General features: G+C 46.9%; 1 protein-coding gene across 2 annotated transcripts in view; it reads left to right on the top strand.

The window, feature by feature from the left end:
* Window positions 1–6,144: 6,144 nt before the first annotated feature.
* The window catches only part of CARHSP1 (calcium regulated heat stable protein 1), a 34,273-nt gene continuing 17,696 nt past the window's right edge, over window positions 6,145–22,721 (top strand). Inside the window, exon 1 of one of the 2 annotated variants that reach the window (XM_053958015.1) lies at window positions 6,145–6,227. Coding sequence is in view for 1 of the 2 variants with exons in the window: in XM_053958014.1 (XP_053813989.1) it covers window positions 11,257–11,320 (64 nt within the window). In the remaining variant the exon portion in view is untranslated. Of the gene's footprint in view, window positions 6,228–11,240; window positions 11,321–22,721 lie in introns of those variants that run through there. The other variant, XM_053958014.1, reaches the window with a different exon arrangement.

The following is a 22,721-nucleotide window of genomic DNA, read 5'->3' as shown; positions in this document are numbered from 1 at the left end:
GCTAAGACTGATCATTAAATATTTAAACCTGGTAGGCTTTCAAGAGTGGCAGGCTTGCCAGCCTGTGAAAACACCCTTGTTTTGCCAGATCTAACTTACTGTTGTCAGTTTTCAGAAGGCTTGAGGTAATGTGTACATGAGATTTAATATCCAGAGGTTTTTTAAGGGAAAAAGAGGACAGAGACTGTGCCTTTAATTGTATCTTGTAGATTGAAACAAGTAACCATACATTAAGAAAGTAGCTGGCAGAATGCATCTCTCCCTCCGTGGTGTGGGAGTGAAAATGCTGATGGGATCATTGCCCAAAATTAAACAAACACAAATATTCTAAGCCATATATCACATTGATCACTAACACAGGAAATAGCATCTTGTTACATGGACTGTGACTGTGGTTTATGCTCCAAACTTCTGGAAACAAGAGAGCACAGAATCTTCTGGATGCTGGACATTGGAGCCTGGCACTGCTCTCTCTCCATCATATTATTGTCCATCTCTGTTTTCATTCACTCAATAGTTGTAGCACCATGAGAATTTTTATCTAAGCCTTTTTTTCAGGAAAAAAAAATTCCTGTTGTTGATAATTTTTTCTTGCTGTGTAGTGCATTACATTTTCAAGTGTTTTGGAGGAATCTATTTGTCCAGTCAATTCCTATTGCTAATATGAGCCAGTCTCTCACCAGAAGGGAGGAAAATATATTTGTATCATTTTAATCACAGCTATGACAGAATGTCAATTGATAATGAAGAGAGCTCCTTGCAGGATATAGAGTTTAAGTGCAGATGTGACCTCTGTATGCAATTTGAGATCTAAACAGAATAGACAGACTGGGAAATGAGGAGAACAGTGCATAATCTGAGGATGGACAGGTAGTAAGGGAAGAAGAAATGTGGAAATTCCCCCAGCAACTCCCCCAGGCAGTTGCCATCTCTCAAGGCAGGTCACAACAGCAGCCCAACCCAGTGTGTGAGAGGATTGTTTTGTAGCCTTTTTTCCACCACAAAGATTTTCCTGTGTGTTCATTTGGACAGAGCATACCTGTTCTTTTTCCTTTCCTTTCCTTTCCTTTCCTTTCCTTTCCTTTCCTTTCCTTTCCTTTCCTTTCCTTTCCTTTCCTTTCCTTTCCTTTCCTTTCCTTTCCTTTCCTTTCCTTTCCTTTCCTTTCCTTTCCTTTCCTTTCCTTTCCTTTCCTTTCCTTTCCTTTCCTTTCCTTTCCTTTCCTTTCCTTTCCTTTCCTTTCCTTTCCTTTCCTTTCCTTTCCTTTCCTTCCTTTCCTTCCTTCCCTTCCTTCCCTTCCCTTCCCTTCCCTTCCCTTCCCTTCCCTTCCCTTCCCTTCCCTTCCTTCCCTTCCCTTCCCTTCCCTTCCCTTCCCTTCCCTTCCCTTCCCTTCCCTTCCCTTCCCTTCCCTTCCCTTCCCTTCCCTTCCCTTCCCTTCCCTTCCCTTCCCTTCCCTTCCCTTCCCTTCCCTTCCCTTCCCTTCCCTTCCCTTCCCTTCCCTTCCCTTCCCTTCCCTTCCCTTCCCTTCCCTTCCCTTCCCTTCCCTTCCCTTCCCATCAGCATGTCTTCCTTACAAATTATGTGATTATTACTGCCATTCTTCATCACTGTGAATTATGAATATTATCATCCAGTGTGTGGTAAAACAAACGTATTTAAATGACTGCAGATAACACAACATGATATATACGAGCAGTTTTGGCAGAGTGGCTCAGCAGTCTGACTTGCTGCCATCTTTGGATCATGACAACTGTCAGAACTAGTTAAATATGAGTCAGTTTGATCTTTACTTCAGTTCAAATTTGGAAACTTGTATGAAGGCCATGGCAATATGGTTGTTGAGCAGCTGCTTTTATATTTTGTATTGCAAAAAGCAGCTGCCTGATTCAGTGCTGTGCACAGTGAGTACACTCAGAAGGTTCACCCCTCCTCAGTGCTTGTGGTTGTTTTGTGCCTTGCACTGCACTTGTAGATTAACCCCTTGGTAACCCTCTGTACTGGAAAGGAAACTTCAGCTGCGATGCTGCATGTCTCTTCAAATGTTAATGCCTTTGCCTATCAGCTCCTGCCTGACCCTCCAGCATGCATAATGCAAACCCTGCGGGTCTCAGTGGAGCACCGAAAGCAAGCTGCTTGGCATCTGGTGTTGAGCTCTAGCAAACAGGTCTGATGGTGGCTGCAGTGCTGAGTCGGTCAGGGCTGACTGGAGGCACAGGAGAAGCTTTCAGGACGGGCAGAGGCTGAGGGATGTCAGTCTCCACAGGGCAAGCAGAGTGGCCAGTGAGGCAGCCGGTGATGACTGGGAGTAAATGCAAACAACAGGAGGAAGGGTAGAAGACGGCAGCTGAAGAGCAGGGAGCAGGGGACAGTGTTTTATTTGTGTCAGGCAGTCAATATTAACAAAATAAAAAACAAATGACAGAAACAGTTCTTCTTTAGGGCTGTGTTTTTCTACTAGAATGGGTTTGGGTTATTTTAAGGAAGCCTATTGCATGAGAAGTAAAACCACCAAAAAGACAAGACATGTGGTCTTAAAACATCCCCATTTCCCTGGAGCTCACCTTGCTGAAAAGCTCAGTTTTTCTGTGTTTCTACTTCAGCTCAACCCATAGGTGTTATTTTTCCTGAAGTAAAAAACCTATCCTTTTGACTGTGAAGACAAATGATGTGAAAAATCAGATTTGAGAGCTGAATATTAGGTGACTGTATCAGGACCAACAGAGAGACAGCCTGACTGACCTTAGAATCTTTGGTAGCTGTGTAGCTTCTGACTGATTTCATGCATCAAAAGATTCCTCTGCTCATGATGAACACAATCTTTCTTTAGAAGGAGTGGAACTTGAAAAAAAGATAGCAAAAAGAAAAAATAATCTGCAGTGACTGGGTGGATTGTGCCACCTGCCAACCTGCTCACTGATGACTTTTGCACTGGTATGGAGTCCCTTGTTTCCTGATAAAGAACCTGGAACCGTTTTAGTGTAAGAAAAGGAAAAAGGAACATAAGAAGATATCCCTGCTCAAGGCAAACTTGTGCCAGCTCTCACTGTTTCACTAGCCAAATGAAATAGCCAGCTGGCCAGATTAGGAGTTAAGCAATACCTGTTTGGTAGGGTTTTGCTACACCTTCCAGGATGACAAAATGGGAGGTGATTACGTCCTGGAGCTGACCTACTCCTTGTCCATGACATTGTGTCCCAGTCTTGGCTGTGGGGCTCAGGAACTAATTTCTCACCCTGCTATTAAGAGTGCTCTGGATTTGATAACTAAGTGTGGGGGCTAAATCCTCCCCTGAGGGAAAGGTGGAAAGATGTTTGTTAGATTCTTTTGGAGAAGGTTGTGTTAGTGCTACTTTCAGTACACCGTGTTATTGATGACTATGTGGCAATTTGGGTCTTTGTTTTTATTGTTTCAAATCTCTGTACACTATTTGCAAGATTATTTGTACCTTTTGTTAACATGAACTGAATTTTAACCCTAACCACAGAGGAAGATTGTTTCTTTGTGAGCATTTTTTTCCCTGGGACTTGCTGCTATGATTTATCTGAGAACAGCAAAGACATCCTCAGTTCCTACGCTGTGCAAACTGTGAGAGCTCATCTGAAGCATGATTCAGAATTACAGATGATTAAGATAGTGAGAGCACACAATAACTTGTCAGATGCCTGGTAGGAAAAAATTGATCTGGTAAAATAGAATGAGTGAATCCCATTGTATAGTAAACAGCCTCAAATGAAAGGCAGATCCCACTCTTGGGGCTGGCACAATGTGGGTTCCAGCCTGCCTTGGGACTGGACATGACAACATGAAGTGCAATAGAGCAATCTGGACTGAAGCATACTTAATATGCCACATATTCAGGGAGTTAAGAGTACTTTTCCTCCTATTATTCTCTATTGCAATCTTATTGCTCTAATCTTTAAGAGCCTGTTCCTAATTTCCAGGCACAGTTCATTCATGTCCAGCCTACACTCTGTGCTTGTGCCAACCATAGCTTTTAGATTAAATAGCTCTGAAGCCCAGTCCAGAACTGGAAATCAGGATTGCCTTTGTGATGTGTGGAGCAATCCTAGACCAATTCACGCCTTTTTAATAGAGGTGGGCAATATTTGACCTCTGTTGACAAGCAGCACCCATCTAATTATTTAAGAGTTGTTCAAGCCACCTCATCCTTGCAGCAGCACAGGGACATGTATCACCCACCATTACTAATGAATCACATTACCTGATACATCTTCCCCCTACACACTCATTTCCTCGACTCAAATTGTGTAAGTAATTGCACTTTGAATACTTTAAATGAATGAAAAGGGTTATAATGATGCTCTGCTATCAATAAATCCTTCTGTTTTTTTTTTTTTTTTCCCTGTCAGGACTGTTGAGGGAAGTGTTCAGTCCCTGCAACAGCCTAGAGCCGTGTCTGAGTAAGCAGTGGATCATCCAGCAGGAAAGGAGAAAGGCAGGCGAGTCCTGCAGCTCTGCCCTCCTCCTGCCCTCCTCCCAGCCGTGAGGTGCTCCTTGCTGGCCCAGCCCAGCAGCACTGGCTTCAGGGAAGATTCCCAGCCCTGCCTGCATCCTGGGAAGGAGCTGCCCTGCTGCCAGCCACCCCACACCAGGGACAGGAGCAAGGTAGGCACGTGGGCTAGAAATGATTAACTGATTGCCAGTAATTGTACTGAGAGAAAGGAGAAGGGGAGAGAGACAAGTTGGAGTTTGGGGGAAGCTGGAACCTCTCCTGTCTCCAGCAGTTGTTGAAAAGAGAGGCAGGCAAAATTCCTCACCCGAGCTGTGGTAGCTGGGGGTACACACACACTCACACTCACGGGAGGGCCCCTCAAATCCCCCTCTGCTGTTGGAAACCAGCCTGAGGCTGTGGGCATCCATTGCCATGGATCTCCCATGGGCTGTGCATTCTGCCTGGGAAGCAGAGAGAGAGGGAAGCAAGAGGGATGACTCAGGAGTGCTGAACCTTCGAGGAAAGCACAGCTGTAGTCCCAGATTGTGTGGCTGGGGGGGCTGCTCTGATCAGTGCTGGCTTATGTAGTGCATTCATCCTCCTCCACCTTGGAAAAAGCTGTTTTGGCACACAAAACAAAGGAGAAAAGATTTCCAGGAATAAATATTTAATTGTAGCTTTAATTAATATTTTAAGCAAAAGAAGTAATCAGTCCTGTAACTGTATCTTAGAAAGAGATGAGATCTTGTGAGGAACAGAATGGGATGAAGAGGCAAAGTACTTTGGAAGACAACCATGTGGTTGACATAGGAAGCTGGTTGCTGCATATTGTGAGGCCTCTTCTAGATGCCCTGTCCCAGATCAAATACACCCTGTTATGGATCATCTGTTTGCTTTTCCTCATGAAAAAAAAAAAAAGTAAATAAAATGCCCTGATAAGATTTGTGTGCAGCAGTTTTATCACAAATTGCCCAGTGCTGTTTCTTGTGTGATTATGGCCAGCTAACAGAGTGTATACTTCTGTCTCCAGACTCTCACCTTTGTAATGATATGAGGGCATGCTTACAAGTGGAAAAGAACTAGAATGGATTCACTTTCTAAGCTCTCTTTGTAAAACCATCTTTTAAACTTCTGTGAGTTATCATCAGCTAGGAAAATTATGCACAAATGAAAGCATTGCTGAAACTGGATGAAGACAGCACACTTTGTCCCAAGGTCTTGCAGGGATTTTTGTGCTCCCAGTAAAATCCATGACCATTAACTGGGAGCCTGTTGTCACTGCCCTGGACTGTGCCTCTCTTGTCCTGCTGCAGCCGCCACCGCAGGCCCTGTGTGACAGCTCTGGCCCACGCAGGAGTTGCCAAGCACACCCAAATGACGATAGCACAGAGCCCACCGTGTGCTGTCTCGGCAGCGCACACCACAGCCCCGCTCCTCGTCCCCACCGCACCCCTGGGGAGGATTTACCAGAGCTATTCATCTGGAACTCCGCTGGTTCTATTGAGCTCCCTGGCCATGCCATCGTTCCCTTAACACCGTTTCCCGTCGGCTGGTGTAGTTTTATTTCCGGGCGGGCGTTCTGGGGCCCGCAGCATCCCGGACAAGTTGCGGCGCTGTTGGCCGGGCCAGGTGTCCCCGGCAGCGGCGGGCGGAGCGGGGCGGAGCGGGGCGGAGCGGGGCTCCCCGGCCCGGCCCTCCCGGCACAGCAGCGGGGCCAGCCCGACACCGGCCCGGGCAGCGGGGCCGCCGCCAGCCCGTCCTGCCAGCCCAGCCCAGGTGAGCGGGGTCTCTCCCGTGGGGCGAGGAGGGAGAGACCCCCATCCTTTGGGAGGCCGGGGGGAGCGGGCTCGGAGAGCCCCCGGGAGGTGTCGGTGCCGCCTTCTCCTCCTCCGGGGCGGTGGATTGATTTCGCCTCAGAGATTAGGGCCAGTTTCCTTTGTTTTGGTTTGTTTGTTGCGTTTTTTAACACTTTGGCTTTTTTGTTGCTCTTTGGAGCTGGGGATGTGACTTGGTTACTCGGAGAATGGCTTGTTTTAGAAATGACGAGCGAGACAAAGAGCGCTAAACAAGAGCTTTGGAGCACTGGGAAGATAAAGGGCTCCCGGCGCTGGTTGCTCGGAGGGGCACTGCAGAACTCGGAGCCTCGGTAAAGACTCTGTTGCTGTAGCGTGAACTGCCCGCTCTTACAGTCAGCACTTCTGTTCAGGAAAACGGGAAGGCAAAAAAAAAAAAAAAAAAAAAAAAATCGGGGAAGCAACCCTTTTATTGCATTCCCTTTGCATGTTGTATGTGTGTGCGTGTCACTTCTTGCTCTTGTAAAGAAGCCTCCGAGGCTGATTTTTGGATCTGTGCCTCTGAATTTGACTTTCAAGGAGGGGATTTGGAGCTCTTTTCTGATGCTGTTTTTGCTGGCCCTGTCGAGCTACTTCTGAGAAATATTTGCAAAACCATTTGTGGTGGTAGATTTTATTTCTTAGAGAGTCTCAGAAAACTTTCAGGCTGCTTTGTTGTGACTGTCCTAGTTGTAATTTTTGCGCGGTTGAAAGAGTTTTTTTGACTGCTGTTTTTAACCTTTACTTTCTGATTATTAACTTATGTTTGGCAAACATAATTTCTTTCCTTCTGTTGATTATTAATAATGGACGATAACAAGGCCTGTTAATGTAGCTGCAGAGGCCTTGGGCTTTCACAAATACATCTTAGTATCTCATTAAATCTAAAGAGGTTTAACTAATATACAGCAAAAAAGTTAAAAAAAGCCCCAACTCATATGAAGACTTTGGGTGTTTACAGGAAAAAAAGTTGTGTGTGCCAAAGAAACTGTAGGAAAGATGAGCCTGTTCTCTGACAATGGGTTTATTTTCACATTCTATGTGGCGGTGTAAAAGAGAGAAAACCTGTTTCTTCCAAGTGGCCCTTTGCAGGGGCAGAGCTGAGGCAGGAGCTCGTCCCATGGCCCCGTGTGTGCTGTGACACCCCCGTGTGACATGGCACCCACGTGTGATGTGACCCAGTGCGTGGTTGTGCTGCTGCCCTGTCCCCTCCTGGACAGCTGTACTGCCCTGAGCTTCTGCCACTGCCCTGAGCTTCTGCCACTGTCCTGAGCTTCTGCCACTGCCCTGAGCTTCTGCCACTGCCCTGAGCTTCTGCCACTGCCCTGAGCTTCTGCCACTGTCCTGAGCTTCTGCCAGGGCTGTAAGTATTTTGACTGGCACCATTCTCTCCTTTACTTACATGCATGTAAGCACAGAAATGCTTATCTGCAAGTAAGTTGAAATTAGCCAGATAAGGCCAGGTAATGCTGCCTTCTGTCTACTCTTACCACTGTGGCTTTCTGGGTAGTGCAGTCCTTAGGGTGAATCCAGGTTTTATATTCAGTTATAGAATGAAACCCACCATGGACATGAAAGTATCTGCTTCAGTAGAGCTCTCTTACAACAAACTGCCAGGCCCTGTTCGTGCACCACACCAAATGTGGTTCCTGGCAGGAAATGTGGTGTGTGGGGTTCTTTCTCAGTGATAAGACCAGCAGGCTGTGTCAAGGTTGTTCTTGGTGTCAAGCCTGACAATGACAGAAGTAAATAAATCTGTCCCCTGTTTCCATTTCACCCTGAGTGGGCTGTGCCGTGCAGAAGGGGTTGGGGTCTCTTTTATTGTGGCTGGAGTGTCTTCAGGGTGAAAGCTGAAGTTGTTTATTGCATATTTTTGTCTCAAGTTTCTATTAGGAATGATTTTTTAATCACTGGACATGGAGGAGAGTTGGCAGGGATTGATAGTAACTGCTTGAATTTGGGAAAAGACTGACGGGGATCAGCTTTAGCAAAATTTATGGATATTGTAACTGTTCAAGTCTAGGTTGATACTTATGTTTATGTTGGATGTTGGTGGTGAGAGTTGTTGGTTAATCTGCTCCTCATCTGGAAGGTTTCTGGCAGAGATTAAGGAGAAGAATTCAGCTTGAAAAGTGTAAACCCCATCAACATCAAGGGGAAGGATGAGTGGGGATCACATCCCTTCTCTGGGGTGGGAGCTGCCACCTCTTGGGGCCAGGAGGCTGGGAACAGCATTGTGCACAGCAGAGGGATGGCAGTCTTTGAAGAGGTAAAAAAAAAGGAATGGAATGTTTGTTTTTTGTTTTCTTTCTGCACAACAGTTTTAAAAACTCAAATCCCGCTTTTTGCAACAGGTTGATATGGAAAACCAAACAAAAAACCCCAGCTGAAGCACTGTAAAGAAAGGAGAGATGCAGAGAGGTGATTTGGGTTTGCGTGATGTATCACTCCCCAGCGCAGTCCAGATAAAATGAAAAATAGAAAGTGTTCATCTGACTGACTGCTTTGCCTTTTCCCTCAGAGCAGCGTAGAAGCAATTGTTCCGCTTCCTTCTCTCACGGTGTCTTTTCCTCGTTTCTGAGGCGACTCCCATGCCGGATCAGTGCTCTTTATTTCCTCCCCCTCCCGCGGCTTGCGGCTCCTTTCCGCTCCCGGGGCTGCGGGGGCAGCCGCGGCCGAGCCGCGCTCCTCCGAGCGAAGCTCAGCCGGGGGCAGCGCTCTCAGGGTTTGGCTGCGTGCCTCTTCTCCTTTTCACGCCGTGTGTGGCTGTGGCTGGCGTGCCGGAGCCCACGGTAGCAGGCAGAGCCCGCTGGAGGCAGCGAGCGGGGCGGGCAGCCGGCGCTGTGCGGAGCTCCCCGCTCGCCAGCGCTCCCCGCTGCCTCCCCTTCCCGAGGATAAACAGATGCCTCCTGGCTTTTGTAAACGAGCAGAGCGGGATCGCTTTCTGCCGAGATCTTCTCAGCTAGTCGCTGAGGAAAAGGCTAAGGTACAGAAGATGCAGAGATGAGATCCCCTCTGGCAGGAGGTGACACCTCGGAGCATCGTCCCCGCCTTGGTGGCAGCCGGGAGAGGAACCAAACTGACGCTTTCTTTGTCTCTGCATTGTGCAGGAAGACACTCAGCTTTCGTTTCTGTCATTTTTGGGGCATGTGGAGCACACTTAAGTGGTGTGTTTGCCCCCCCGAGGGAAGCTGTAAAATGCCATGTGAGTCAAATCGCATCTGCCCAGGCTTGGCTGTAGTGCCTCGGGGTAGGTGGGGCGTGGGTGCTGACCTCGCTCTAATGGACAGGGCTTCAACAGCCTGGAAACCCCTCCTGCTTCAGCGATCAGCTTCATCCCTGTGGTTCCTCCATCGCTACAGTCCTACTGATTGATTCCAGAGCTTTGCCAGTTCTTTATTTGCCATTGGTTTGCACAGCAGCTTTTTTCTTTGGGTCGATTAAAAAAAAAAAAAAAATATATATATATAACAAAGTAATCTATCTAGTCTTTAAAAATATAACGATTGTTGGGTGTAATGACACTCACATTGAGGTTCTTGCATTATTAATGCCATTTGGAAACTGAACAGAAATCTAAAGAAAATGAACATTAAATTTTTGACCCATGGTGTGAGTGTTAGGCTCTGCTCACCTTGAATTGTGTATTTCTGCAGGGAGGAGCTGGTGATAAGGTCAATGTCTCAACAGATGTTTAAATACTAGGGTGTTTCAAGGACAGCAAGTATGAATTTGGCCTTTGGGTGCTTGCCCAGCTGTTTGGGCAATAATTGGTGGCCTTGTGACCATACTTCTTGCCCAGCACTGGGACCTGGGAAGGTAAACCTGGGCTTGAGCTGCAGCCTCCCAGTGATCAGATAGCAGAGGGGTGAAGGCACAGAGAGAACAAAACGACCTGCAGTTAAATCCCCGGGGGGTTGTGAACTGCAAGGAAGGGCCCTATTACCTTTCTCTGGAAAAAGCAAGCAGGCCTGTGTGCACCACGTGTTCCTCACCCTGGTGGCTCCATACCTGATCTGATCACAGAGCGCTTTGTGCAGGACCAAGGAAAACGGAGAACCTTGACCTGGTATTTTCTCTGGAGTATTAAACCTTGCTGGGCCTTTGCCATGCCTCATGAGCAGCACATGACTGGGGAAGGGACAGAGCATTGAGAGCTCAGGCTGGTTCCCGGGAGGGAAGCAAAGTGTGTGCTGGTGTTATCCAGGTGGGAGCTTCTTCCAGTGCCAAAACGCTGGGGACTGCCTGGGAGCTGGAAGCCAGGCTGGATGGGGCACTGATGGTGCTGCAGCAGGAAGCCCCAGAGGAGCGTGGCCAGCGTGGGGAGAGCTCCCACAGCACGCTGACAGAGCCTCTAGCAAAGGGTCTGTCCTGCTCAGGCACTTGTCACATCACCCATGGTGTACTTGTCCCATGGTGGAGGAGAGGCTGCCAGCAGAGACACAGCCGCCTGCTGCAAGTGCAGATCTTGGTGGCTAACAGCAGAACCAAAACATACAATTGCTGAGAATTGGAGTGGGAACTTCTGCTTCCCAAAGACTGTGTATCAGTTGAATGCTTGCAGGAGGGTTGCAGCCCATTCAGCGTCTGATGTTCACCTTGTCTTCCCAGTGCTGGTTTTGGGCAGGGTGGGAGGCATGGTGAGTTCTCTGCCATGGGCTGTTCCTCCAGGCACAACTCTGTTTTCCAGGAGTGCTGCTTTTCCCAAGGTTTCAAATTCTTTGCCACTTGCTATTTAAGAGAATACCCAGACAAAGACTAGACTGTGTCCAGGAAAAAAAACCAAACATTTAATCTTGCCTGTCCAGTGGGGGAGGAATTTTCTTGTTTATGTCAGTCCTGGTTTAATGTTTGGTTTGTTTACGTTGCACAGCCAGTCACGCTGATGGAGGCCCTCTGGCAGGATGGACTATATTGTTTGGTGAGCTCCTGTCTTCTCAGTGCTTCTTGTCTGCTGGCTTTCCCTTCGTGATATGAGTTCAGAAGGCTGGTCAAAGCCATTTGCTTGTTTTCACTTACATCAGTTACTTGATAAAAGTAAGTTATGGTCGTGATTGCAGCTTCTTGACAATTACTTAAAAGCGTAAGTGAAACTGCCAGAAAGCAATGTCAAAGAATTTCCTGTTTACAAAATTTATACCTGTTACTGGAGTGTAAATACACATTAAATACATGATTTGTATCTTCTCACCCAGCTCATCAAGGCAGTGACTTTCTGTGCAGTGGCAGGTCCAGAACAGGACCTCTGTTGATCTCAGCCAGGAAAGGCAAAATTTACTCAACTGTGAAGACAGTGACTTTATTTTCTCCAGTATTTGAAGAAAATATAGCAATGAGATTTATGAAATGTAGTGATAGCCTTTTCATGGAGCCTCTTTGTGATGGAGATTGGTAGGAGGAGTTCTTAAAGTTATTTCAAACTATTTAAACTAGTGGGTTTTTCAATTTTCATTTTGCAGGTAGAGGAGACAGTAAATAGAGTGAATATTGATTTTCTGCTATACAGTTTTCCAGAAAATGTGTTTGAATCTTACACAGCTCTCAGTTTCTGAATAAACATGTTCTCCTTTTTTCTACGCAGAAGGCTGGTTTTTCCCTATCCTGGAACTGTGTCAGTCCTAAAAATTATTATTACCAATGTTTAGGACACCAGGAGTAGAAGGAGTATCTTAATATACTTAAATATTTGTGGGGTTCCACTGTTTTCTGATACATTATTTTTTTTACTTTGATTTTTTCTTTTCTCCCTGAACCAGGCTTAGACAAAAATGGTCTCTGTCCCTGGGGATGTGTGATCCACTGCAGTGTCTCTTACCCATGGCAGCAGGGACTTGAGGACAGGAACTCACTGCTGGAGCCCAGTCCAGGCTGAATCTGGCAGAGCTGCTGCCCAGGCACTGCCAGCAGCATCCCAGTATCATGATGTCACCATGCTGCTGTCTGCACTACCCATTTTTCACATGCTCACCTTCCCTTCCATCCCTCAGGCTTTTCAGGTAGACAAACCTCACCTGAAAAACATCCCAGAGGAATAAAATAAGAAACAAAGGCAGTGCAGAGCTGTCTCAGCACTTACCACAGCCCCATGGGGACAAAAGTGGTTTTGCTGGACACTCACTAGACTGGTACAGCTGGGGTCTGGGATTCTAATTAAATTTGTTCTTGAACATTGTAGTGTGGCTGCCTTGCCTCTTCCTGGCATGGATCCTGAGGAGGAGCTCTCTCTGGTACCCGTGATGTGGAGCTGTGCAGCCTGAGGTCTCCTGGCCACCAGGACCAGGCTGAACCCACAGGACGTGCATGCCTGCACCATGACATGACTTGTTCTGGTCTTGGGGCTTGTTGCTGAGGCAGGCAGACCCTGAGGATTCTTAACTGTGCAGCACCAGGTTTCACACAAAGCTTTGCTCTAGATAAAGACAACAAAGGCACTGTTCCATATATCCCTGTCTTTGTTTTTTTACTGATCTCACATCTCTCTTGGTAGTGGGTCTGGCCCAGTTTTGTAAGGTCATGTGGCTGAACAGGTAAATTGAATCAAAACAATCTTTCATAAAGGCATTCACTGCTGCTCCTGTGTGCAGTGTTTGCTCTGCTTGTGTGTCCCATTCCCTCTGTGATTGAAGTTGAAGTAGATGCAGTTTTTTGAGGTAGTGATTGCTCTAACACAAAACTTTATGCCATTTTCTATTAAACATGTGCTTCTATACGGAGGTTTAGTTTTATACCTAGAGAAAGCACATGCCTCGAGATTTGTCTGCTTTTTTTTCAATTGTAGCACTTGATTTTTACCTTGCCTGAAAAGCTTGAGTTGCCCATTCCCTTGCTGTGGTCTGTGTTGACTTTTGAGCACTAACACAGCAGCCACAAATAACACAACAGTGCCTGTGGTTCTGGACAGCTCTGTCCTGCTCAGCACAGCACTGGGGCCGTGGCTCTGGAAATCACAGTGCAGTAAATAGTTTTGTTGATGTGTAAGTGGGCACGAAATGGAGCCCTGCACACGTGCCCGTGCTGGCTCTGCGGTTTTGCAGCCACTACAGCACAGTGTGACTCCTTCTGCCATTTGCTGTGAGCACAGGCTGGATGAGCTGAGCCAGAAAGACAGGTTTGTGCACACATGATAACCAGGGAGGGCAGTCACACTCCCCACAGGTCCATTTTCCCATGTGTTGCCTGCAGTAGGCTGGCTGGACTAGGGATACTGTAAGCATTTTTGAGACTTAAAAGGAATTTTTTTCCCTAGAACTCTAAATTGCCTCATCAGTGGTGTTTTCCAAGCTGCCATATGAGAGGATGTGATGGAGGGTGTGTAGCACGTGCTGCAGCCAGAGGATTTGGGGTGTTTATTGGGATGGCTGGTGTCCCTGGAGGCTGGGAGCTGTGGGGTGTGCTCTGGATGCATCCCAGGTCTGACTGCACATGCAGGCACTGCTTGTCAGTGCAGCACATCACACAGAGCTCTGTAAAGCAGCAGCTGGCCGTGGGGATAGCTGTGCTGCCAGGACTGAGCAGCTCTGTGAGGTAAAATGCAACATTTTCTGTTCGGACAAGGAGTTTGGTTATCTATGTTTGCTTACATATTCTCTGTTCCACGAGTTGTCTGGTTGTGTAAGAAAAACCAGACCTGTGCATAGTGTATATTTATGTAGTTCTTCTCCTATAGACCTCAGTTAAACATATTAAGGCAATTATTTCAGCTGAGAGTTAAGAGGTAACCATTAGTTTTGCAGTGTTGATGGAGCACTTGGACACTGAGAGGGGTCTCGGGGTCACAAACACAAACTTGTGTACAGCATGGTGAGATATACTGGAAATTGTGTTGAGGGATGTATTGGAGGGAAGAAAAACCAGAAATGCAATTTTTAAGTGGGCCTGTGATCTTTAAACATCTATCTATCTATCTATCTATCTATCTATCTATCTATCTATCTATCTTCTATAAGTTTCTCCACTAAAATTTAGATCTATCATCCCATCAGATGCAGAGCATTTTTCTGTTTCTTAGAGTATTTCAGTCAATTTTATATCTTTTGGCCATTACTTGATATTGATGTAGGTTCATAATTCTGTCTCCATCACAAACCATTTGTTTATTTGATTTCTGAGTGATCTGTTTGAAATAGACCCAAGTTATTAGCCTGAGATGCTTAAAAATATGCATAGAAAGTGTCAGGCAGTGAGACTGGGATGTGGCCTGTGCATTGGGAGAACCAGAAAGTAGAGCCTGGCCTGTCCAAAAGGGCATCTGGGGTCTCTGGGTGCCTCACAGAACTGGTGTGAGGATCAAGCTATTTTTGAGTGGTTTCTGACTCTGTACCCTGCCAGCTGCATCTTGCTGGAATGCTGGCAGATGAAATACCCTCAGAGGATTTATTTTTTTCTTTGCCAGTACACATATGCCTCATAAATTTCCATGGTTATAGATCTCTGCAATGTGAACTGTTTTCCCTTATTGAAAATGTTGATTAGGGAGGAAACACAGTGAACTAATTGTTCTTGAGTAACACTTGAGCCACATAAATATTTCAGGGGATTTCAGTAGCCTTAAAAGGCTCAAAGTGCACATGAACAAACTTAACTACAATTGTGCCTGAAGTTTTGTGATGTGAGAGGAGGCTGAAAAGGGGAGAGCTTTTCAAAAGTGCCAAAGTGCAGGGATTTACATATGTATAACTTCTTTATAATAGTATGACACTGTATAACCCATTTGCCTTGTAAATGAGCTTTAAGATGCTTAGATACAAGACACATGAGAGATTTTCATGTTTTGGTATAAATATTTTCTGCCAATATGAAATAAATCCTGGAATAAATTCACAGAGGATGCTCCAGCATGGAAGCAATGGCAGAGGGAAATCTTCAGACTTGCAAAAACACAGGAGGAGGAGCTGGGTTCCGAAGCTGGAGAGCAAGCACTGGAAAGGACAGAAAGTTCCCTTTTCGGCCATATATTGTATTTTATCTGGGAAATACATCAGCTCATGTGACTGAGCATGTTAGCAAGCTTAGGATGAGATATATGAAGTGTTGCCTCTGCTTTCCCAAAACAGAGTTCCCAGCCCTGCCTAATGGAGGAGTGATGAAGGCAGCAGGAACTTGGAATGACCAGCACAATGGCTCTGTGCTGGGGACCATAAAACATTGAATAGATAATATCTGCTTTCTGGCCCAAACCAGCTGACTTGTTGACAAAGCTAAAGCTTCAGAAATATTTGATACTAGTAGGGTTTATTGTCTAAGAAAGAGTCATGGCAGCCATTCAAGTGACAAAGTGGGGAGTGTTTTGTTTTAAAAAGGCATAAAGTTTTTCATTTGTACTTGGAAGTTTAAAAGGGGGTGGGGGGGGCAAGAGCACCAGAAACAGCTTGTAACTCTTCCTGCTCTCTAGCCTCTTTATGTCACTTCTGCTCGAAAATTTAAGGTTCGATTTATGAATAAGTCTGTACACCCTTTCTTGTGTGCTCCTCTAATGTTTTTTCCCATTTGTTTCTTCACATACTCCTTCTCCCTTCCCTCTCCTTTTCTAATTTGCTGTTGCCTTTTGGTCTCACTGTCATTTCTTAATTTCCCTGTAAAAAGAGATGCTCCTCACTGTCCACTAAAAGGAGTGGATGCCCTTTTTCATAGACAGTTAAACTGTGGGATTCCTTGCCATAGAATACTGCAGAGGTTAAAAGATTTTATGACCTCAGGAAGGGCCTGAAAATCTCATAGGAGGTTATTAAATACCACTATGCAACCTTTAGTTTGCCATTTCTTCAAATGAGGCTGCAGGAAAGGTGTTGAGAGTAAGCACCACTGAGTATTCACCTTGTATTTAACTCTGACCTGGGCAGCCTCGCCTGGCTACCAGTGTTGGATCAAGTGAAGTCATCCTGATGTTCCCCAGCTTTACTGCAAGGCCCCTTTGGGGTCTCCCTTCACACTTCCCTGTACCTTATCACAGCTGTGTGGACACTGGGGACACCAACACTTGCTCCTGGAGGTGACCTGTTGTGTCCTTGGCTTCAGGGAAGGAGCACCTGGGTTGGAGCTGGGTGTTGGGAGTTGATATCTGTGTTTCTGCTCCGGGTTCTGGCACTGTGGGGGTGGCTGGCAGTGGCTTTGGGAGCAGCTGGGCACTGCTGTGCCATGGTGTCCCAGCTGGCAGTGGCTTTGGGAGCAGCTGGGCACTGCTGTGCCATGGTGTCCCAGCTGGCAGTGGCTTTGGGAGCAGCTGGGCACTGCTGTGCCATGGTGTCCCTGCTGCCACGGAAACAGCTGGGGCTGGAGCCTGGCAGCTCACACAGCAAGCAGCTGGCAGACCAAAAGCAAGGCAAGGTGCTGGGCATCTCACCCCAGGCTGGTGCTGGCTCAGTGCCCCTGGCTGTGCTGTGGGCCATCAGCTGCACAGGGATGGGTGTGACAGCCCATCCCACAGGGCACTCCCGCCTGTCTGGTTGGTGACAGGCTGTGGTGTCCTGCCCAGGTGAGAACCCCCCCTTCTCCTGCTGTCATTTCAATACTTGATTACATTAGCCAATACTGTAGGTGCACAGCAAATTAAGTCACTGGGCAACACTTGCACCTAATTACCACCATCATCCTCAACCACCATCTTCATCCTTGCCTGGAAGAGCTCCCAGAGGAGGATGCTTGTCTAGAACCTGTCACTGCTTGTCCAGGCTCACCATGAGTTGGGGAGAGTTTTCCACCTCTTGCAATCTGTTCTTTAAACAAAAGGAGCTGGATAAGTGAGATTTTATAAGCAAACTGAAGGCTTGGGCTTGTCCTGTGAGCGTGAGGGAAGGTGTGCAGGCCTGGGGACAGCTCCCAGCACTGTCCTGAGGAAGTTGCCTTACCACTGGCTGCTGGTGTGTTCTGCTCCCACTGAAGTACTTTTTTACAAGAGGCAGGATGGAACCTGGTCCTTCCCATGTGGTTGTGCACACTCTGCCCCCATGGCAGCTGACAGTACATCTGTTACAGCCTCCTGGGCTCACTTACCAACTGAGGGCTCTGGCTAGCTCTGCTCAGCTTGGAGCAACAAGTTTGTGCATCATCAATCGTGGCAAATACTGGATTTCCAGTGAGAGAGGATCCTGATTCTCCTGTATTTTTAACAAAATGAGCCACAGGGTATCACTATATATCCTTCAGTATAATCCTAAACCAGTTGAAACACGTACTTAATCTGACTAACCACTCAGTTCCTTCAGGTAAACTTTTTTTTTTTTTTAAGTGTGCCTGCCAGCTTTCATGAAGGGTGGAAAACATGGGACTGCAGGAAATCCTCATCTCTATCAATGTGCTGTATAGGCTGCTGATGACTGAGTTCCTCCCCATCCCTCTTTGTGATCACTGCTGTGCAGCATGGGTTTGTGCTGCCTGAGCAGTGCTTCCTTCAGACACAGACACTGCTCACTGCAGGAGCAGAAGGGCACCCCCAGCATTTGGGGACAAAGGGTTCAGTGCTGAGACTGCTTGGAAATAGCTGCTACTGTTTGTAAACCAAACCCTGTTTTAATCCAAATGGATTTGTACACCCAAACAAGCTATAGAATTTTCCTTGTTGTGTTTTGCTTACCTTACAATTAGGCTTTTATTGGACATGTCCTGGTCTCCATTAACTGACAAATCACTCCAGTATGTGGCACTCTGCAGCCTCCAAGAGCATCATGCTTATACTGTAATCCTCTGTGACAATGTCACATGCATGTTGCAACTCCTCTGAGTTTCAGTGCTAATTGAAATACCAGTATTAATTGTGGAAAGTTCGTCATGCAGACTAAGCCGGAAGGGGAAGCTCTCGGAAGCTGTTTCGTAACTGGTTGTGTTTTGGAAGTGCTTCACCCTGTGGTGCAGTGCTGGGATGCTCACAGGGCTGGGATCCTTGTGTGCACGGGGTCCCAGTGCCAGAAGGGGCTTTGGAAGGAGCTCCAGGGAGGAGCAGTGCTGTGGCTGGTGCTCAGGCACCTCAGAGAGGGAGCTGGGAGCTGCTCTAGGACTGGGGCCACCCTCAGTCCCTCACCTTTATCAGGGCACAGAGCAGGGAGTCCTGGTGCCTTCACTCTCTCAGAGATGGGAGCAAGGGGCTGTGGATTTTCTTGCTGAGAAGAGATTTTCTAGGTGTCAGCAGAAGAGCAGGTGAAGCCGAGGGGTTTATCTGCACAGCTTCCTTAGAGATGGAGACAAATGCAGCTGCACAGAATAAATTTGGAAACCAGGATGTTTGAAAGTGAAAATTAAAAAAAGCAAACAGAGTTTCTGGTGTTGTTTCTAAATCCAGGAAAACCCCAGAAAACAACCAGGTTTTCAAATGTCTTTTAGATATATTTTTCAGATTCCTTTTAGAGATTGAAATGAAAGAGAACTTGCAGAACCTGCATCTGAAAGCAGCTGCTCTTGGGGAGCTTTGTTCTGTCTTTGAGGAAAAACCCTAATTTTCCAGGCAAACGTAGCCAGTGCTGTCCTATTCAAGGACCATTGTGGTACCAGCTGAAAGCAGCTCCTCCAGACAGGGCCATTTCCAGACTAAGGAGGCCAGAAAGAGCATTTTCTCCATGCTGGAGCACTGAAGGATGCAGAGCAACATTCCCTGGGGATGTTCCTTGTGCCCGTTCACTGGAGGTGTTGCAGTCTGTGATGTGAAAAGGAAACCATTCATAGATGGAGAGATTCATGGAGCCTGTCACCCTGCCACATCCATTTGGACTATTTCCAGGCATTTACATGAATTAAAAGTGAGACAAGATTTTTGTGACGGTGTTGTGCTGGTCAGAATGGATAACTTCCACAAACCTGCTTTAGGGTATTCCAAGAGGTATGGGGCAGACTTTAAGAGAAATAAGATGTACAGAGATATAGAGAAATTATGATGACATTTATATACCCCCAACCTTATCACTTTAATAGCTTTTAAAAATTATTTTACACAGAGAATTTCAGAAATTTCTCCTGCATGTATTGTGCTCTTTGTGGTTCACTTGTTACGGGTGCTTTGTAGATCACTTGTTGCAGATGACATTTTGAGGTCTCTTTCTGCACACATTGGCCAATTTTTCTAAAAAAGTTTTGGTAAAAAAATAAGATATTTTTGCTTTGAAATGTTAAATTAGTCTATTTTTGCCATGATGCTATTTATTTTATTTATATTCTAGTTCGGTGCATTCCTAAACATAAATATTTAAAAAAAAAAAGTCACATTGGAGAAAGACAAAGACAAATGATGCATGTTGAAATATGGGGCGATGTGGCGCGTGGCTGGAGTTTCCTAAAGAGCCTGAAAACATCACCACCTTACATCACGCTACCTTCACTCTGTAAATCCCCGCAGGCACGTGTTGTGCTGGCTCAAGCAGAAGAGAGCTGCTGTCTGTGCTGTCCCTGCTGCCTGGCCTGGCTGGGATCTCACACTGCTGGGCTTTCTGCAGTGCTGGTTCTCTGCTGTGGAGTGCTGGCACAGGGGGATGGGTGCTCCTGGCAGCTCGGGGTGGCTGCACTGCTGGTGCTCTTGGGCTTTGTGGGATGCTGTCCTTGCCATGGCCAAGGGGAGAGTGCTGGCTGGGCTGGAGGGACAGGGAAAAATCTAATGGACGTGGGTTGGGAGATGTAGGGGGCTTCTGAGAGGTGGTGGAAATTGCTCAGCTAGTCACAGAGTCAAAACGAGGGAAGGAATTTGTGGGTGCTGAGGAAGGCAGCCATCCAAGTTCCAGGGGTGATCCTTGATTTACAGGGAGTCAGTTCAGAGCCCAGGATAACATCTGGAAAACATCTCTGAAGACTGCTGGTAACTGCCTTAGGAAGGCAAAGCATTTGTGAGGAGGCGGCTGGGAGGGCTGGGGTGTGGGTTTTGTTTTGTTTTGAGTTTTTGCTGTAGGCTTCCTGTGTCAACACTGCCCGGCCTCCAGCTGCGCCTGCGAGTGGGGAGAGTGTCTCTGCTCCTGCAGGAGGGCTGCCAAGGGAAATGAGCTAGTCCCTGCATGAACAACATCAACAAGTGGCCACACCAGCAGGAACTGAGATAGCCCAGCTGCACCTTTGTCTTTGTAAAGGTCCTGATGAACTGATCTTCTGCCCAGGGTCGCGGGAGGCGGGAGCTGCTGCCATCCTGCTGTACGCACACGGTTCAGCTTGGTCAGGCAGGCTCCCATCCTTCTCATTGTGCCTGGTTTGTACGGCTGTCAGAGGAGCCTGAGAGGCAGAGGGATGAGTCAGTGCACTCTCCTGTGCAGAGATGCACCATGGTGTCCATACAGGCTGAGCTGCAGCACGGGCACAGGCTCCCCTGGCTGCTGCTCTGCATCCCCCGTGTCCCCGCTGGTTGTGGTGGAGGTGAAGCCAAGTGTGGCTGCTGTTCTCTTCTCTTCACCCAGCCTTCAGCTGAGTGTGTTTGGGCCAGCTCCCACCCAGCTCCGTGTTTGGGTCAGCTCTCATCCACTTCTGAGCACAATGCAGGGCTCGTGTAATAGAAGTGATGAGAGTCGAGGCTATTCACCCACCTTTGCCGTGGGCAGAGAACAAAAAGGACATTTGTACAGTGACAGGGTACTGAATGTTCTACATCGCTGTTTTATTTTATGTGTACGGAGCAGAGGGCACCAAAATAATAGAAATGGGAACAATAACATATGGTAGCACACTTCTAACTCCATTTAGTCTTCTTTATTTGTAAATATTTTTGTGGTTTGTCTGTGTTTTAATGAAAGGAGGGAAAATTCTGCCTCTCTAGCCTTGTTTGAGGAAGGGGACGGGCAGCACTCTGTGTTTGTGTTGCAGTAGATGGGTGAATACTCTGCATTTTGCTTGTCACCTGACAAGCCGATTTATATTTAGATGAGGAGGGAAAGCATGAGATTCTAAAAGCTGTGTTTTCACTTGTGCCAGCCCATGTGTGCTGAGTTATCAGAATTAATGTTTTAATTGTTTGCTCTTATTTTTCCTGTGACTTACTAGGGCTATGGTCCTGCTGTGTCAAACACATTCCTTGAAAGCAAGGTGTCCAGAGGTCTTTAGAAAATTGAGACTTCCTCTGTACCAGCCAGCACAGCAGGTCTATTTTGAGGAGGAGGAAGTTTGGAAAATCCCAACCCTTTGGTGTTATCATCTTGGTCTGAGCTGAGCACTGTGCTGTGACACTGGGCAGGGCATTAGCTCATGGGTGACAGATACCATCCATATTTGAAATTCCATCCCTAAAGCTGGGGTTTTGTTCTCAGCTGAGCTGCTCTTGAGAACAGTGAGGAAAGCTCAAGCTGGTAGAGGAGGGGGTATGACTGTCTATTCACTTCTATCTTCTGAGCACCCTGAGCAATTAAAGACAAAAGCCTTTGTTCCCTGGTGACTTCATTCTTAAGAAGCCTTTTTAATTTTAGTCTTTATTTTCAGGAAGAAATAATATGGATTTGTCATTGACAAGAAGGCTGCATCTCTCAAATGTCATGTCAAGGATCCACTCCATAATTCATGGGCTGGGGAGTGTGGGTGTCAAGAGGAGGGTGCATAATGGATATGAGAGATTTCAGTTCAATTAAACTATTGGCCTTAAAGGCAGCTTTTCTTGCCTTCACGATATTTTCTTGACTCAGATCGCCGCATTTTTTGCTAAGTCATCCAGATAACCAGATATTTTTAGTCTTCTTAAGTAAGACTGTAGTGGGTTATTGGTTATTTTTGCAAATCATCTTCCCCTTTCAGTGTGGATGGGGACTTGCATAGTAATACCAGAGCAGTGTTGGTTATTTCCTCTTATTTCTGCCACTGCTGCTGTAAGCCAAGCATTTGTGTGTGTAGAAGTGCTGCTGTTTCTGGTGCTGCTCTTTGCATGGATTCTGGGAGTTCTGAATCCATGTTGTTGTGTGATGAGATGCATTGCTGTTGGCGTGCTGAGAAGGGGCTCTTCTCCCTCCTCTGCTGCAGGACCTGAGCAAGAGCAAACCTGAGGCTGCTGGGGGTCTGAATGAAGACGTGGACTATTGGCTTCCTAGCTGCTGGGAGATTGTGGCAGACTCAGACCTCCCAGAGGGGATTGCTGGGTCTGCCAGGTCTCCCCAGGTGGGAGGGGTCACCTCCTCAGGGCTGGCACTGCCTCCCAGCTTTGCCTGTGCTCCTGTCCCAGGCAGAGTAAATCAGCTGGCTGGCTGGCTCAGTGTGAAGGGATTAAGGGGCACTCCTCTGATTCTCTTCTCACAGTCAAGCTGGAGGTGTTAGGAGCTGACAGAGCTGTGTTAATAAGTGAGCAGCAGCAGCAATGAAGTTATCATGGTGATCACACAGCAAAACCAACCTGCAGCACTGGAGGTGCAGCTTTATCTCAGCATTTCTTCTTCAAGGGCTTCTTTCTTGTGACGTGTGTTTGTGTGCAAATGCAGGAGCTCCTCTGAGCTGCCTGTGGTCAAAGCCCCATCAGTCTGGAAGGTGTGTGGGGCTCACCAAGACCAAGAGCTGGGGCTCAGCT

The sequence above is a fragment of the Vidua chalybeata genome, chromosome 16, assembly GCF_026979565.1.
Source record: "Vidua chalybeata isolate OUT-0048 chromosome 16, bVidCha1 merged haplotype, whole genome shotgun sequence".
NCBI lineage: Eukaryota > Metazoa > Chordata > Aves > Passeriformes > Viduidae > Vidua > Vidua chalybeata.
Note: the sequence above shows the minus strand (reverse complement) of the source record. Positions and strands in the feature narration are given on the sequence as shown.